The 19939-nt window shown below is 33.3% G+C and overlaps 1 protein-coding gene across 4 annotated transcripts in view; it reads left to right on the top strand.

The window, feature by feature from the left end:
• The window catches only part of LOC150097270 (kelch-like protein 24), a 218732-nt gene that overhangs the window by 140335 nt on the left and 58458 nt on the right, over positions 1-19939 (top strand). For all 4 annotated transcript variants that reach the window (XM_090407144.1, XM_090407143.1, XM_090407141.1 and 1 more), the window contains one exon: positions 3188-3364. In XM_090407144.1, the coding sequence (XP_090263270.1) occupies positions 3188-3364 (177 nt within the window). The remainder of the gene's footprint in view (positions 1-3187; positions 3365-19939) is intronic.

Below are 19939 nucleotides of genomic sequence, written 5' to 3'. Positions count from 1 at the left end.
TGGATGTGGTCAACTTATTTACGAATGTTCCAGTTGAGGAGGTCATAGACATTATAAAATATCTCTTTCCTATGGATATCACACAACTTTTCCATCACTGCCTGAAGTCCAATTTCTTTAAAGTCAACAACATCGTTTATCAACAATTGGAAGGTCTAGCCATGGGCAGTCCCCTGTCACCACCATGTGCAGACTTGTTCATAGAGAAATTAGAAAATGAAATTCTAGCCAACATTGTACCAAATGGTGGAGATACTTGGATGATGTTTTTATCATTTGGAAAGAAAAAATAGAAAGCTTACATGTGTTCTTAAATAAAATCAACTCGTTTCTCAATAAAATCAAATTTACTTTAGAATTGGAAAACAATCAACTTCACTTTTTAGATATTCTGCACAAAAGACAAGAGAATGATAATATTAAACTTACTATATATAGAAAACTGACAGATACTGGATGGTATCTGCATTTTACTTCCAATCATCATCATACACATAAATACAGCATCATCCATATGTTATGAAATAGAGCCCAAAACATAGTCATAGACAAAGAAAATGTACGTACAGAACTTTCTCAAATATCGAAATCGCTATCTCAAAATGGTTATCCTCTAAACATAATCAACAAATTGCTTTATAAAAATAACCTCCAACAACAAAGGATAGCAACTCAGTACGTTTCATCCGTAGTCATCCCCTATGTTGGTTCAATCTCCACTAAAATAGCTAGAATTTTGAAGCCTTACAACATCAGAATTGTGTTTAAACCGACTGCAACCATTAGACAGTTTTAAGATCCTCTAAAGACAGCATTCCATTTTTCAAATATGCAGGTGTTTATAGAATACCATGCACTTGTGGACTTCCCTACATAGGCCAAACTTCAAGAAGCATGAAAATTAGACAGACGGAACACGTTGGAGATGTAAATCACAACAGAACAGATACCTCAGGTTTGGCGCATCACTTCTTAACGTCTAACCACACAATAGGTTGGGAAAACAGCTCGATGCCATATATAGAGGATGATTACAGGCGCCGAATATTCAAAGAAGCAGCAGTGGTCCTATGAACAGGAAATAACCTGAACAGAAATCAAGGAGCAGTATTGAAAGATACATGGAGAAATCTGATTAATTCATTAAGTATAGCGGAACTACAGTACGCTAAAAACTATGTGACGCGTATTCACAATAATGACTGAAGCACTCGCTACATGCATACATTGTCATGCGAGCTGTCAAATTTGGTTGCCTAACCATTGTAAACAGTTACTGTATTCTTTCATTTTTTTTTGCATTTATTATTATTTTTCACCTTTTTTAGTCTTGACAAAGCTAGACAGTATGCTAGCGAAACTAGTCAGCATTCTTGTACATATGTGTATTAAACTGATGATCTTATAATCAGAATAAGTTTTTGTGTTTATTACAGTATATAAAGACCAAATATGAATAGTCTAAATATATTACTTTCATTGTAAAAGAATAAAAATATTATGAAAATCTAATTAAAATCTAAACAAATGATACATAAATACATAAAAAACTATATTTTGTGAAATTTATCTTGCACTGCATTTACTTTTCATATATCGGTATCAATGCAATGCCATTTCAATTTTCTGGCAAATAATGCTTTTAGTGAATTTTTTCTGCAATGCATTTTCCCAGCGATAAGTTTTCCTCTCAATGAATTTTCCCTGTGATAAATTTTCCCATGATGAATTGTCCGTGCCGCGATGAATTCTCTGTGAACCTATGAAAAGAGGAGTTGAGTAGAGAGAAGACAGGAATTGCTTGGTATTGATTAAGAGCTGTTTAACAGCAGCATCTGTACATATTACAGAAGGTGAAAAGGCTAAATGAGGTAGAAGTAAAATAGATGAATGAAGGGTTAAGCATGAAATCTGGAAGAAGAAAAAGGCACTGTTGAGGCATCACAAGATGAAAGTTGATAATAATCAGTTACACAATGAGTACAAAGAGCAAGCCAAGAAGGTGAGTCATTTGATAAAGACAGCAAAAGTGCAGTATGAGCAGAAGTTAGCCAATCAGTATCCAAGAAAAATCCTAATGAGTCCTTTTGGTATGTGACAAGTAGAAAAAAGGATGGCTATAGGAGGGTTGATGTTAGTTGATGACTGTGGTAGATTGCTAACCAATGGAGAGGATATAGTTGAAGTATTCAATGAGCAGTTTATGGGTAATTCATCCTTGTGAAGGGGACATCATTTATTATTTAACTTATATATTAAGGAGAAGCTTAACTGGAGTTATGCAACTGTTTGATAATGATTCACAGTTGGGAAGAACTATGAGGAGGAAAGATGATGTTTTGGCAGATCTCAATAGACTATGCGAGCAGGCAACTCAGTGAAGCTGTCACTTTAATGTCACAAAGTGCATGATCTTGAAAGTTGGTAGACAGGGTTAGAATTCAGAGCATACAATTAATCAGGAAATTTTGAAGGAAGACAAGAAACCTGAGGGTGATGGTGAATAGAGACTTGAAGAGTTTAGGAGTCACACTGTTAAAATTATAAGAATGTTGCAATGGATTATGGCAGTGATGAGAGGACCTTGACCTGCAGAAGCAAAGGGGGATTATGGTCCCTTGTACATGATCAGGCTACATATGGACTACTATGCACAGATTTGTTCTCCTAGTTTTCAGGGAGAGGGGATGAGGATATATTTGAGAAGGTTCACTAAGTCATTTTCAGGTCTATGGAATGTGGGATATGAAGACAGATTGAGAGAATGCAACTTGCATAGCATTGGAAATAAAAGAATGAGAGAGGATATGATTAAGACATATAAATTGGCAAGAGATTGTTACCAGATTAATGCGCAGATACTTCGAGCTGTGGGAGACAAAGGTAGATCAAGAGACCACCCCTGGAAACTGTATAAGGAGGGTGTGAGCAAGATGCAGGTTCTTTTCATGGAGAGTGGTTGGTGAGTGGAATGCACTGACTGAGTGCAGAATCTGTGAATAAGTTTGAAGCACAGGTTGATGATCTTTTTCATGGGAGTGTATTACTTCTGTGATGAGTATTTTGACTCTATGTATATCTGATGTTAATAATAATCTTCAAAATTTATATATTTCATTTCATATTAATTATATTTTTATTTCATTTTTAAAATAAGTATTAAACCCAGAAATATATTATTATGCAGGCTTAGCAACATTGGATGGATACATTTATGCTGTTGGTGGTTGGGAAGGAGTATCAAGACTGTCCAGCGTTGAGCGCTTTGATCCAACAACCAATAAATGGCAATTTGTTTCTCCAATGAAGATTTCACTTACTAGTCCAGCTATTGTTGCTCATCAAGGGCTTCTCTATGTAACAGGTAACATTGTTTACTTAAGTTTTCATAGGTTAGCAGTGTTAAAGATAATTTTTACTCACATCTGTTCCTACTCTTTTCTAAATACTCCTATAAATTCTTTTATTTAAAATCATTTAATCTTATGTATATTTCTCAGTAGTTGGGTGTTCATGTCTTATAGTCTCTGAAAGCATAAGACTTCCCAAGACTAGTCTGAAAAGTTGCTCATAAAGACAATTGTTCCCTTTAAAGAAATTGGACCAAAGGCAGTGCTCAACAAATAGTCATCTGGTAAGAGTTCCCAGATAAAGAGCTCTTCTCAGCTTAGTCCCTTATCTTCTCCCTCCTGATCTTATGGAAAACTTTGAAAAACAAGTCCTGAAGCTACTGTAAAACTGCCATCTGGTGGAGATATGTTGATAACATTGTCTTTATAGTTTAGAAACATGATATCCAAATTAAACAATTTTCTACATGCTTCTATCCAAGAATCCAATTTATATTAGAATTAGAGAATGTATTATTTAGAATTATAGAATTCTTGATGTTTTAAGAAGTAAAAGGAAGTTTTCCATAAACTCAACAGGGCCGGTTTTTTCATTAGGCGAACCTAGGTAATCGCCTATGGTTGCCAGATTTTGCTACATATAAAACTAACAGGAACTCCTGTATTCCATAAAATTCATATATGTAAGCATACCATTTCTTTACTGGACTTATACATCCAGCAAACCTGGATAATATTCTGTCCACCTGCTGAAAGAACATGGATAAGAAGTGTAGTTTGCCAGTCATGTCCATTAGAAGGGGCAATTTTTCATGCTGAAAAGAACACTTAACTAGATTACTTGGTATGTAGAAGCTATGTTCAGTTGCCTACAGCGAGAAATGCAGTTGCTTGCCATTTGCTCAGTAACCAGAATCTAAGTTATATCACACTAAATACCTAAGAGTTATATTCATTTTGCTGCTTGTTTTTATCGTATAATTATAGTTTTTAATGCCAGCGCAAAATAAGAAATCCTTTCATACTTTCTTTACTTCATATTGTATGACTTTGGAAGATCAATGTCACTATCAATTTTTTGGCTAATTATTTTAATCACCAATACATTTTAAAATTCTCCCAGAACTTCATTGAGGATAATTATTTTTGTCAAACAATTATTTTATACATTCATGAAAATCCGAATCTAAAAATGAATACAGCCTCCAACCATTCCTAATTAAGTTTTCTTTTTTATTCATAATCTTAGTTCGAAGGTTAGTTCACATATTGCGCGAAGGTTCGCACTTTTAAATTTTGCTTTATAGAGAATCATATGTAAATCTTGAATCATATCATTTAATGCATAATTTTTATAAACGTAATCTGTAAGTTTTTGCATTTCAACTTTCTTGGTTTCCCCCAATCACTCCCTACAAATCGAAATAAACGGCAGTTATGAAGTCAACATGAAAAACAAGCAATATTTTCCCTACAGTTCATCTTTCGAAACATGTGTAGGTGCATGTGTCAAAATGAAATTTTATTTCCAAAATTTTCATAAAGAATTAATTCGCCTTTAATGGCTAACCCCCTCCCAAAATTATCACCCCCCCCCCACACACACACGAAAAAAATACTGCTAGATAACATATGTGCACTTTCTTTTTGTTTGAATTAGTTATTTTTCCAAAGTAATTGTACAGTTGCAGTTTTAAGCAAAAGACAAAGGTGAAGAATCTCTGATAAAATACCATCGGATATAAATATTTGATATTAAAAAGACTCACAATCAGAAATCCCGAGTAATGTTTAACATCATTTGTTGTTCATTAAAAAAAAAACGTTCCTAAAATTGAAATGTGCAACCCATATAATTTTATTTTCAAGGAAAGAAAACAAAATGTCATATTTATTTCAATAAATGTTATTAAAGTTAATATCCAAAGTTTTGGTTTAAATGAGAATTTAATCTAATCATTTAGCGAAACTTCTCCGTATTGAATCGATTTTCATTATCAATAATGCTAAACCTCTAACAGATAATATTTCTCCTACTGAAAGATAAGCCTTAAAAAAACTTAGAAAGAATAATAACATTGTTATTTTACCTGCAGATAAAGGCAATTCCACGGTTGTCCTCAACTCTGAAGATTATCACAGCAAAATGCTTCAATTACTTGAAGACAACATGACTTATTCAATTTTTCAGGAAGATCCTACAAGAGAATTACAAACCGTACAAACAACTTGTTAAAGACTATGAGTGAACTTCCTCATAATGTTTGCCTTTCTTTACGCTCTCTACATCCACTTATACCACGCATCTATGGAGTTCCTAAGATACATAAGGAAAACATTGCTCTTCGCCCAATTGTGGAAGAAATTGATTCACCTACTTACAATCTTTCAAAATATCTAGCAAAGCACCTCAAATGTTTCTCCAATAAATCCTCATCATGCATCAAAAACACCACAGATTTTGTTTCTCATATCAAAGATATTTCCATTAATGAAAATGACATTATAGCAAGTTTTGACATTATCTCTTTATTTACTAACGTTCCTACAGACGAAGTACTTACATTACTAAAGGAAAAATTATCCAAAAAAAAGTTTGCTTTATTAATACATTGCATTCATTCTGGTTACTTTAGATATCGGGACTCCATTTACCAACAAAACAAGGCCTGGCAATGGGCAACCCATTATCCCTAGTTCTAGCTAACATTTTCCTAGAAGATTTTGAAACGAAAGCTATATCTTACTTCTCATTTAAACCAAAACTTTTGAAATGTTATGTTGATGATATTTTCATTATATGGAGTCACGGACGCACATCTCTCATACATTTTCTTCATCATCTTAACAACCAACATCCTAATATAAAATTTACTGCTGATCTAGAACAAAATAACTCCTTACCATTCCTGGATGTAATGATTGCACGATGCTCTGAAAGATTAAAAATCTCTATATACAGGAAACCTACTCATACCAATAGATATCTACATAGTCATTCTCATCATTTCCCACCACAGAAGCTTGGAACTATATCTACCTTAGGACACAGAGCATGCTCTCTTTTGAATGAACCAGATGAACTCCAAAAAGAAATAAACCACCTCTCTCTTATCTTTAAACAAAATGGATACTCCGAAAAAACGATTAAGAAATTTCTTCTGGATCCACCTAGGCAGTGCACCACAGAAACTAATAATAATTTTAAAGATAGTATCTCCATCCTATGCATTAGCACAGTCTCTAACAAATTGGCTAAGGTCCGTAAAAAATACAACATCAGGACGTTCTTCACCACACTTCCAAAAATACATTCTCTTATCAGCCATCCAAAACCTATTCATCACAACCTAAAATATCCAGGTGTATATAAATTATGGTGCGATTGCAATATCCCTTATTTTGGACAAACCAACAAATCTATTGAACAACGTATAGAGGAGCATAAGAGAGCTATCTCCTATAAAAGATCACGTGCAACTGCGTTGTCCAGTCATGTTCTTTTTTCAAACAATCCTAATGATGATCTTCAAAGTCACTCCATTTGCTGGGATAAATCAGAAAATATTTTTCGCTGTGGTGATGAGTTCGAAAGAAAAATTGTAGAATCCAGGGAAATCATCCTGAATCCTGAACACTTAAACAGCAATTTAAGTTATAACATCCCAGATAGCCATACTGCAGTTATTCAATATTGGCGTTCACAAGAGCCTGCACGCACACACGCAATAAACAATAGTGCGCCAGTTAGAACAACTTAAACAATACAACGTTTTTTTTTGTTTCAATTATGTGTTGCAATTTTTACCCGTAATTCCCAGTTTTTTAGCTCCTTCAATATTTATTACTATTCTCTTCCTTTAATGAATACCTGATGAAGGCTGTTATAAGCCGAAACTACTTGTATTATTCTCATCACATCATCATCATCAAATTCCTGACATGTACCCTCAGGGGTGTACAGGATGTGATAGTACTACATGAAAAATTTACATCATTACTAACTTCCTATCTACAATTTTCCTCCAAATCTGTCTATTACTTGTCAAGACTCCAATATTATCATTATCAGATCTTATATTTCTATCATATAAGGCACATTGTACCATATCAATCCACCTATATCTTGGTCTTCCTCTCGGTCATTTTCCTGCCAACCTGGCAGAGAACTCTCTTATTTTGCTAATCTTTCCTCGCCCATTCTGTTTAAGTGATAATACCACCTGAGATTAGCTCTGCTAATGCATTCCTGCATGTTGACAATGTCAAGTTCTTTCCTGATATCCTCGTTTTTAATATGATATTGCAATTGATGCCATCTGTTCACACCTCTAATCTTTCTCAGGACTCTCATATCTGCGGTCTCTAGTCTTTGGTTCAAGTGTTTTACTTCTGATAAGTTAAAATTGGTTTGAACACTGTCTTGTATACAGCTAATTTAGTGTTTCAACTAATTTCTCTCTTATTCCATATGAATTTATTCAATTGATTTCCTACCATACCAGCTTTGTTAATTCTGTTGTCTATTTCCATATTTAATTTACCATCTTCAGTAAAAGTCGTGCCTAAGTAGCTGAAATGTTTTACTTGTTCCACAGATTCTCCATTCAGAACGCAATTGACATTTTCAACGAATCTTCCCATTTTCATTGTCTTTGTCTTTTTATTGCTGATCTTCATACCGTATCTATTACAACAGTTATTCAATTTAGTCAGCGAATCTTGCAAACTTGTAGCAGATTTATTTAGAAGTATAACATCGTCCGCATAAAGCAAAGAGCTGACATTAACATCTGCAATTCTGATATCATGTTTAATACCACTTTCCTTCATAATGTGATCCATATAGATAATTAATAACAGAGGGGATAATGTACATCCTTGTCTGACACCAGATTTCACATTAAACCATCTTCCTGTACTTTTCCTTCAATTGTAACTGCCGACTTACAACTCAAATACAGACTAAGTATTGCTTGATATAATGCACCATTGACACCATATAATAACTGTAGTGTATTGAATAGCTTCTCTCTTGGCACCTTGTCATATGCCTTTTCCAGATCGATAAAACTTAAATACAGATCTTTGTTATATTCCCATGCTTTCTCGACTATTTGTCGTAAAGTGAAGATCTGATCCTGACAGCCTCTATTTGGCCTGAATCCAGCTTGTTCTTCACCAAGCTTTTCTTCCACAATTCTTCTCAACCGTTTCTCAAGTATACTTGCATAGATCTTGCCAGGAACACTCAGTAGGGAAATACCTCTGTAATTCTCGCATTCAGTTTTATTTCCCTTTTTATATATGGGTACTATTAGAGCTCTACTCCAATCATCGGGAATTTGTCCCTCTGTCCAGGCTTTCTGAACTATGCATTGCAGCCACTGTAAGACTTTTATACCACCATATTTCAGCATTTCTGGTCGAATATCATCTACTCCTGCTGCCTTTCCACATTTCAACCCTTTGATGGCTTTTTCTACTTCAAGTATGGATATGTATTCCTGATTGTATACCTGTTGAGTGATTTTTACCACTGTGCTATCACTGCTTGTTTCATTTAGCAATTTTTCGAAGTAATTACTCCATACTTCAAGGATATCTTTTTCTCCTGTTTTCATGTCACCTTTATCATCTCCAACTCCTTTTACTGCACTCTTTCCTCCATTTCTAAGCTTCTTCAACACCCTCCAGAATATCTTACCACCTTCTTGATATTTATTTTCTATGTTCTTGCCAAAGTTCTCCCATGACTTTTGTTTAGCTAGTTTTACACAGTGTTTAGCTTTCTTACATTTGTGTCTGTATTCTCAAAGAGCACAAGCTGACTTATTTGCCAGGAACCTTTGATATGCTTTCTTCTTTTCCTTCACTGCCTCTCTTACTTCATGTGTCCACCATGGAGTACTGATTTTTCTATCCTTGCAGACAACCTCACCACATGCCTCTCTGGCAGAATCAATCAATGTTTTCTTCAGAGTTTGTCACTGAATCTCCAAGGTTTGATTCCTGTTCTCAAACTCTTTCATTTTTTCTTCAATAATCTTTGTGTATTTTAGTCTACAGTTCACATCTGAGAGCTGCTCGACTTTTATTCGCTTTAAAACTTTCTTACATGTTATTCTTTTCAATACAAAATTCACTTTTATCCTGCTCAAGACTAAATAGTGATCGCTTCCAATTTCAAATCCTCTGTACACTCTGGTGTCCTGCACCAGGGAGGAAACATCACTATCAACAATAACATAGTCAATGAGACTTTTCTTATTCCTTGCCTCTTCTCTCCATGTGAATTTGTGCACATTTTTATGTTGGAACATGGTGTTAGTAATAACCAGTCCATATCCTGAGCAGAAATCCAACAGGTATTTGCCATTATTATTGGCTTTGCTCTTTTCTCCAAATTTTCCCAAAATATTTTTGTATGTCTGACAGTCATTTCCCACTCTGCTATTTAGATCCCCAACAAGGACCAACTTTTCCTTTTTCATTGTGTCAGTTGCTTTTTCTAAAGCCTCAAAAAATTCCTCCACTTCTACCTTAGTAGAACCTTCTGTGGGACCATAGGCACAAATAAGTCTCATTGTCCAATTCCCCATTCTGATATTTGCCCACATCACTCTACTTGTGACTGCCTGCCATTCAAGAAGATTAGCCTTATATTTAGTGTTGAATACTATGGCTATTCCTTCTTTTCCTTGATTGCCATTTCCTGAATATAACATTTTGTATTTATTGTTCAGACAGATCTCACCAGTTTTTGTCTTTTTTGTTTCAGTCACCCCTATTATGTCGATCTGGTAATTATCTAATTCATCAGCTAGCTCCATTTCTTTGCTATTCAGGCTTCTTATGTTGATAGTACTGATCTTTAACTCTGGTGATATTAAATTGGGGTGTGTTTTCAGATTAGTTCCAGTAGCTGACTTTTCACTGTTCACCTAGTTTCCTGGTGAAAACAATGGGGACCTTGTTTAACCGGGCGACGCCCCAGCCGGCATGAAATTTTGTCATGTTGTACCATCATTTTATATATTGGTTTAAGCCAATAAGAATACAATTTTGTCGAATAAATCGCAAATTGCCAGCCCATCCTCTTTCATTCAGTATCCAGGTAGATACCCAACAGGGTGCACCACGAGAAGGTGAGGATTGGACATTAGGTCAGAAGCCCTGGTCGGTTCTCCGCATTCCTTTAAAGGCTATATGCAGGTCTCCTCTCAGTTATACAGCTTTGACCCTTAAGTACCCCGTATTATTCGAGATAACTAATTAAGTTTTAATGAGAATAAAAAATTAAAAAAAAAGAAGTATTATTCTCATTAAAACTTTATTAGTTATCTCGATTTAAATCATAAATTTTTTTCATAAATTTTTCATAAATTTGAATCCCATGCTTCCAGCAAGTAAGCTGGTCTCGCATTAGGCGACAAAATTTACCTTTCACTTAAAGTTGTGTGGTTGGAAAAGGATACATTAACCGTTCTGTCAACCAGAGAGGCATACTATGCATGTTACTGCAAACTGAAAACTTTTGATATTTATATTTAGATCTGTGTTGTAATTCCATAAATATAATGATTTTTGCTACAATTTTTATTACTGCAAATTCAAAATTTTTATTTTTAGTGTGAATATCTGAACTTTAGAGTTGATGAAGTTCCTATTTTTATCTTGATTAGCAAGCTTAATTAGATTGCATTTAAATTCTTTTCTTTTCTTTTTTTTTTTTAAAAAAAAACTTTTATCCTTATACTAAATTATTACCATACCTTTTAATATTTTTTTGCTATTCAGAATTTTTGTAGCAACTATGATGCTTGTCAACGAAGCTCATCAAATAAAATCAACGTTCTCAAAATCAACAATCATCACTGCAATTGAAATCTTTTGCAGAAAGATTTTGGATATATTTGGATATAAACGTAGATATAAAGAAATTAAAGATGCATTACTTGTACTATCCATTTCTCCTCATGAAAAACCTATTTCTAAATTAGAGAGCTCATCATTGGCTGAGCATTTTGAGAAACCAGAAACAGCAATTTTAACAGTTGTGTAGGACAGTAGTTTACAACAAATAGATGCTACTAGTAAATCTCTACAAGATCCCGATATGGATTTGTTTTTAGCTAATAATTTGTTACAGTCTTTAGTTGGTTTTATTTTAGATATAAGAAATAGTTTAGCTGCTGTAAATGAAGAAGCAAATTTATTATCAGATGAGACAAAATTTAAAGATGAAAAGGAAAGAGTTAGAAAACGAAAAAAAAAAAAAAAAAAAGAATGAGTGACGAAGTTTCACAATCTAACAATGAGATTATGCTACATGGGAGAGAAAATTCCGCCATCAACACTTTTAATTTCATTTGTGATAAACTAATTTTGGAAATTAATAAAAAAACAAAAAGCTTTTTCGGCAGATTAGATATGTTTGGCTTTTTTTTTTTTTTTTTTTTTTTAAAGAAAGATAGATCAAGATAAGTACAAGACTACTATTAATAAAATTTTACAAACATGGGACTGATGTTCATTCAGAAAAATTTACTGATGAAGTTAAGCAATTTTTAATAATGATGAAGGAAGAAAATTCTTCAATTAAAAATATGTACAAATTTATAAACGATGGGTTAAGATCTACTTTTCCGAATGTAGAAACAATTTAAAAAATATTTTTGATGATGCCTATTTCAAATGCAAGTGGTGCTGAATGCTCATTTTCAGCGTTGAAATGAATAAAAAATTATTTAAGAAGCAACTTGCACCAAAATTAAACAAGTGACCTGTCGTTATTATACATTGATTCAGATGTAGACTCGATTAATTATGATATCATTTTAGATATATTTGCTAAAACCAAAGCCAGAAAAAAAAAACTTTTAGTTATTGATTTTTTTTAAATTTAAATTTGAACTGATTTATTTTTATATGTTTTTTTAAAATGCAAATATGTATACCAATGTTGTATTGTGTTATTAAAATTAGTTATTATGGAAATGTTGACTTTTATTTTCAATAAACTAAAAAAAGTGCTTATTTTTGAGGCCTCATAATAATGTTGCACCTTGGTCCTCCAAAAGTATAAATGCACCCCTTGACACTGCCTGTTTGTAATGCTAGCGGTGAACGCTCATTTTCTCTACTTAAACGCGTTTAAAATATTTACACAATTCGTTAAGTCAGATGCATTTGAGAAATTTGTCAATTATGTTCATAGAAAAAATATTGTTGAATTATTAGATTATAAATGTATGATAGATAAGTTATATGGTTATGAGGTATATATAATTGATAAACACTTCATTAAGTAAATGTATAAAAATTTATTTGTGAATTACTGAATAGTTTAAAGTCTATGTTTTTTATAATTAAGTTTATTTTAATTTATAAATATTTCAGTTACTGGATTTTGAAAATGGATAAAAAAAAATCGAGTTTTCAATATCGCAAACGTAAAGCGGAAAAGGAAGAAAGATTGAAAAAACAAGAAGGTGCATTTTTAAAATATCTTTGCCGAGAAGATCGTAATCACATACAAGAAGAAAATCTTCAAGATTATTCGTTGGATAATTCATCTATAGTTTCGATTAATGAATTGGAGAATTCTACAGATACCAAAAATTGGATTAAAACATCGAAGGAGAAATCTACAGATCATATGAGTATTGTTGATTTGGAAGCTGGTTGTTCTACAGATCCAATCATAAAAGGATTTGATTTTACAAATTTAAATTATAATGATCCAGGAACTTGGTGTCCTGTAAAATTTTCCAATATCAATCAATTACGTCAACTATTATTTGAACATGGACCCGAACAAATTCATAATTTTGAATTTCCGAAAGATAACAGTAATAGAAGATTTTCAATGACTCATTATACTCGAAGACTATTTAATGGTGAGACAATGCACGTCTGTGGTTATTGTACTCAAAATCCATGGATTCTGCATTTTGCTTCTGCTGTTTATTATTTGATCAATGGCAGATTAACCTTGCTGATTCTGGATTGAGGGACTGGAAAAATGCTTCTTCTATTTTAGCTGCACATGAAAAAAAGTCAAAGACACGTTGAAAATTACCATAAGTGGAAAGAATTAGAAATTTGAATAAAAGAAAAGAAAACCATTGATGAAGAGAACTTGCTAGTTATTAGAAATGAGGAGAAACATTGGGTGCAAGTATTAGAACCACTCTTTGCTTTAGTTCAGACGTTAGCTATTCAAAATTTATCATTTCGAGGAACAAATGAGACATTGTTTTCGCATGGAAATGGAAATTTTTTTAAATTTGTCGAATTTCCAGCCAAGTTTGATCCAATAATGAATGAACATCTTCGAAGAATAAAAGATAAAGATACATATGTGGATTATCTTGGAAAAGATATTTAAAATGAAATAATAAACATCTTCTCCAATGCGATAAAAAAGAAAATTTAGAATCTGTTGTTGCCGCAAAATATTATTTCATAATTATTGACTGTATGTCCGACATTGGTTACACGGAACAAATGAGCATAGTACTTCAATTCGTAGACACTAGTAATAGCACGGTTTCTATAAAAGAACACTTTTTGGGATTTATAGAAATAAAAAATACCACTGGAGAATTTTTATCAAATGAAATACTAGGAACTCTAGACAAATTTTCATTACCAATACAAGATTTACGAGGTCAAGGATACGATAACGCCAGTAATATGAAAGGTGATGTAAAAGGTGTGCAGCGGCGAATTTCAAATATTAACCCGAGAGCAGTGTATGTACCCTGTAGTTCACATTCATTAAATTTAGTAGTGAATTGCACTGCTAATACTTTAGATGCCACAGTATTTTTTGACGTGGTACATTGTCTATATGTGTTTTTTTCCAGTTCGACTCGTCGATGGGAATACCTCAAAAAACACAAGTAATTTTACACTCAAACCAGTCTGTGATACACGATGGGAGAGTCGAATTGACTCATTAAAGTCCCTAAGATATAATTTGTCCGAATTTTGCGAAGCACTGCAAGAAATATATCTCAAGATGATAGTTTATGTGGATTAAGTGGAAATACCATGAAATTAGATGCAAGTAGTCTTCTTAAAACTTTAAGGAAGTTCAAATTTATCGCATCCTTAGTAATGTGGTATAATATACTTTTTGAAATAAACTTTACAAGTAAACAACTTCAGAATACAAGTGTTGTTATAAATGGTGCCATAAATTGTATTAACGATACAAAGAATTTCTTAATGAAAATCCGAAATGAGGATGAATTTGAAAAGATGTTAACAGATGCAGAAAAAATCGCTGAGGCCTTAGGTGTAACGCCTAATTTTGAACAAGAAAGAGTTAGACATAGAAAAAAAAAAGAAACAAGTTGTGTATGAAGCTGAGGATGAATTTATAACAGATTTTAAACAAAAATTTAAGGTAGATTTTTATTTTTTAATTATTGATACCGCAATTACATCTGTTGATGAAAAATTCAAGCACATGTCTACAATTAACGAAAAGTTTGGTTTTCTTTTAAATATATACGAATTTCAAAAAATTACTTCAGCAGAACTGCTTAAAAAATGTTTGATATTGTAAAATTATTTAATACATGATAATTCTAGAGATATTGACGGAACAGATTTATGTAATGAATTACAAATAATAGCAAGACAAATTCCAGAAAATACTTCCTCATTAGATGTCCTGTCATACATATGCAAAAATAATTTAGAAAATAGTGTTCCAAATGTGTTTATTGCTCTGAGAATTTTTTCAACATTGCCAGTATCAGTAGCAAGTTCAGAAAGGAGTTTCTCAAAATTAAAACTTACACTCGCTCTACAATGGCTCAGGAATGACTCATTGGTCTAGCAATAATATCTATAGAGCATGAAATTGTGTCTACAATCAATATAGATGAATTAATTCAAAACTTTGCCAAAGCAAAAGCCCGAAAGATTAATTTTTCATAATTTTTGTATTTAAGATTAATTTTCTTGCTATACAGATATTAGAAGTAATGATATATGTATACAAATGTATAGGTTTGATTAATAAATTTTATATATAAATGTCCTTAATGATATTATTTTTATAAATATCCACATGTGTAGGAGTACATGTGCTTGTGTGAGTATGACAAACATATATACAGCAATCCCTTGATTAGTGCACCTAATGCATTCTTTAAAACAGGCGCATTAATCGAAAACGCACTAATCGAATATAATAATCTATGGGAAAAGGTATAATTCGTTTCTCAAATTTCTTTTTTGAACCTTAATTTTTTTATAAAAGAATGAAGGTATGCCTCAGGGCCTAGTTAAACGAAAATCATGAAGCTGGAAGACAATAAAACATATTCAGAATATAAATTTTATTATTCTACTTCTTAACAAAGAATTGAGCTAAATTTCGTATGAAAAATATTATACATCACCATGTGTTGTAATCGGCTTGCAGGCAATTTTTATGATCGGCCATAAACAACGGTATTCTCTTTCCCGATTGTTGAAAGATTTCGATGTGTGAAAATTAACGATAATTCATGAATATTTCCATGTTTAAAAATATGCCACTTGGTCACTGACATTTGCTACACAGATGTCATTTCCTTCAGTTTTGAGAACAGAGGACACCGCCAATTGTTATAATCTGCTTGCAGTTTTTATGACCGATCATAAACAGCGGTATTCCCTTTCCCAAATGTTGAATGGTTTCGATGTGTAAAAATTAACGATACACAAATATTAGGCGTTCTGGGTCTGAGCTTTCTGACATATTCTCGAATATTATTCTCCTCAGAATATTTCCACTATAAAATATTTATTCATAAAAAATGCTTAGAAAACTAAAATGACAAATTCCAGGAACTTCTCGTGGAACACACTTTGGGAAACCCTAGAAATAGTGTAATATGCCATTAAAAATAACTTCGTAAAATGTTTTAAATCAGTAACTAAATTATTTCATTCTGGTGAGTGATTTTTTAAAATAGTTAGCCATAAAAATGTATAGATAGAAAATTTTTAAAATCTGTAACATTTATTTTTAAGATGTATATAGGCGCACTAATCTAATTTGGGTATCGAAAAAATAATGCACTAATTACTGCATAGAGACAATGTATAGGGGCGCCTAAATTTTCTTTGCCTAGGGATGCCAGATACTCTCATGCTGTCCCTGAAACTCAAAGATACTAGATGCTTTGCTAATGCTCCGTCTCACCATCTCTCTAAGAAATTAAGCATAATTCATACCCCTAAAATATATGAGTTTTAGAAGATGAAGGTAAACCAAAAGAGAGAGTTCGATCTATTTTCCATCATTTTGTTCTTAGCAGAAATTGCAGGAACATTGTCCAGATTTCTGATACTCCACCCATTTAAAAATACTAACATTCAGTACAGACTCAGTTTCCATCCCATACATCAGAAATCTCTCCATTAGGATCATTCCTCTACTCAAGAGTCATAATATCTGAGTAGCTTACTAGCCTATCCAAACTATCCATAGCCTACTAGATTTTCAAAGGAAGCAACTCCTCCAGACATCCGGGTGTTTTTAAAATTCTTTGTTCTTGTGGTTTTCTAGAAGATTTCAAACAAAAAAAAAAAAAAAAAAAAAAAACATTTCAGCAATGTAGAATACAGAAGAGAGGAAAAATCTTGATTTGCAAATTTTGCATCCACAACAGATTACACGATTGATTGGAATAATCACTATACCCTCTCCCATAAGCAACTTCCTTTTACATCTAATTAAGGAATGCACTAAGATCATTAACACACATCGTTCACTGAACAGAAACCAAGATCTGATCTTAAATGTCATTTAGAAATCTGATCAGATCTCATGACATATTAGACTTCAGCTTCTCCAAACCCTCCGAAGAGACAGCTGACACAAGCCACACATCACTGTTGCCTTGTTTTTGATTGTTTCTGTTCTTCTAACAGTTTTTTAAATTTTTTCATCCTTTCTCAAGAAGCTACAAACCTTCAATCTCTCACCATCTGTCAAACCTTCAATCTATCATCATATGGATCATTCCAACGACCACTCATCATCTTGGTCACTCACCTCTAGAACCTCTCCACCACTTCCTCATCCCCAAGTAACACAGGTTGCCAGACCTGAGTTGTATCAAGGCCTTAGAGAGAGGAATATAACTTCCTTATCTCTGCTTGTTAGTGTAGTCTTCAATAATCAAGTAATCCTATGAGCTACCTCCACCATCTTAGCAATATACTTTCTGAACTTGATTCTATATTTACCAATACACCCAAATCCCCAACTTCGTCAATCTCTTAGAGTATAGTTCCATCAGTGGCACACAACTTGTAATCTTTTCATGCCAAAATGCATAACTTTTCTGCATTAAACTGCTACTTGTTATCTTTTGTCCACACTGTCAGTCTATTTAAATTGTCCTGCATGCTCTCTACATCACCTTTATTAACTACTATGATGTGCAATTTTGCATCATCAACATCAAGCAACTGATTATCATTTATTATCATACCCATTATCATATTATTATCATACCCAGTATCATTTATGTCCAAATTAAAGAGTAGCGATTCAAGAACAGAGCATTTTAGTGAACTGCTAATCACTTATTTTTTCCTGGATTCTGCTTCGCTATGTACTGCTCATTGGTATTTTTACATCAGCCACCCTTGTATCAATATCACCAGTTTCATTTCATATCCATCTTCATTTGTTTGCTTAACAAACAGAATTCCATGTAGAATTCTATTAAGCAAGCAAACAGAATGACTTTGCAAAATTCAGTTGTCACTAATATAAAAACTTAGTAAAATACTAAGGCATTATCACAGGGCACACACACTCACCTGTATCCATTTAATAACTGTAGTTTTCTATCCTTGTGCTTTTGCACTCTCAGTGAACAAACCTTTCTCTAAACACCTAACTCCAAATCCATTTAAGTACAGTCCATTAGCATTATATAAGTCCTTCCATCTGTCAAATTCATATATCATCAAACTCAAACTATTTCTTTTGCATAACCTGTGCATTGATTCATTTATAATCATTTCCCTCCTTGTCTATTATAGTAGTCTGGCAGCAATCATGCAATCTTCACCCCTTTGCTCTTTGCTTCTTCCAATAACTGTTTCATATCTTCTCATTTAGTATTTTTTGCCTTTCACATTATCAATGACAGCAAAAATAATCAATTCTTTCACTTTTCCTTTACAAATGCCAGAAATATCACAAATAAGGGGGATGAAATGGCTTCAGTGATTGAGTTTATTTGCCCAAAATCATTGGAATAACTGAAACATGGTTGAATGATGATGATGATATCTTAATGGGAATAGGAATGGAAGGATTCAGTATTTTTAGTGATGATAGAAAGGGAGGGGGGAAGTGCTGCTGATGATAGCAGGGGAATGAAGTCCACATAAGGTAGATATGAAAGAGGGAAATAGTGAGACTGGTTATAAGGCAGTGTGCTGTAATGTGGAAGTTGACAGGAAGACATACTTAGTTGGATGTTGCTATAGGTTAGGGAATGTGGAGGGTGGGGATGAAGAAATGTATAAACAATTTGGATTAATGAACAAAGGAAGGGTAATTATTATGAGTGTTTTTAATTATGGCAATATAGATTGGAATGAAGAAATAGCATTTGGGTATAAGAAAAATGAATTTCTTGAGAGATAACTATCTCAGGTCAGCACATGAAGGAGGACACATGAGGATCAAAGTTTCTAGATCTGATAATTTCATCAGAGGATGTAATTGTGAGAAGGGTTTTCACACTTTCCTACAATTGGTGAGAGTGATCATGAACTGATCACTTGAGTTGTGGCTAGCTGTATGCAGACTTCTGTGAGGAAAGGATATATTTGGAATTATAAGGCTGGTGATTATGACAAGCCTAGGAGACAGCTTGGAGCTATAGCATGAAATGAGGAACTGAGTGGTAAGGAAATGAATGCTGCTTTGGAACTGACAAAATACATAACAGCATCAATGTGTGAATGTATTCCAAAGGCCAAAAGGCTGAATAAGGTAGGGTAAGTATGAAATCTGGAAGAAGAAGGTACTTTGGAGTCAGTACAAGATGAATAATGTTAATAATCAGTTACATGAAGAGTATAAAGAACAAGCCAAGAAAACAAAAGTGCAGTATGAGCGGAAATTGGAAAATTAGGCAAAGAAAAACCCTAGAGAGTTTTTTAGATGTGTGGCAAGTAGAAAGAAGAATGATCATGGTAAGATGATGTTAATGGATGAAAATGGTAGAATTAAATGCTGCCGAAGACATTGTTGAGGTATTCAGTGATCAATTTATAAGAGTGTTTCTTCCTGATCTGGGTGGAATTATGAGGAACATAAGTGTAGAGGACATGGGAGAGGATGGCTTAATTGTGAGTGAGCAGGAGGTATTTGAGGAAATAAATAATCTTGATATGAATAAGGCGATAGGATTTGATGACAAATCACCTCGCATCTTAAGGGAATGTTCCAGGGAATTGGTAGTAGCATTGGCATGCTTGTTTAATAAGAGTCTTACAACAGCACTGGTTCCAAAGGAATGGAAGGAGCGTAAAATTGTTCCACTGCA

Source organism: Typopeltis vanoorti, chromosome 17 (genome assembly GCF_054136105.1).
Source record: "Typopeltis vanoorti isolate ZY-2024b chromosome 17, IOZ_Tvanoo_1.0, whole genome shotgun sequence".
NCBI classification, from domain to species: Eukaryota; Metazoa; Arthropoda; class Arachnida; order Uropygi; family Thelyphonidae; genus Typopeltis; species Typopeltis vanoorti.
The sequence above is the reverse complement of the archived record's forward strand: the minus strand, read 5'-3'. Positions and strand labels throughout refer to the sequence as shown.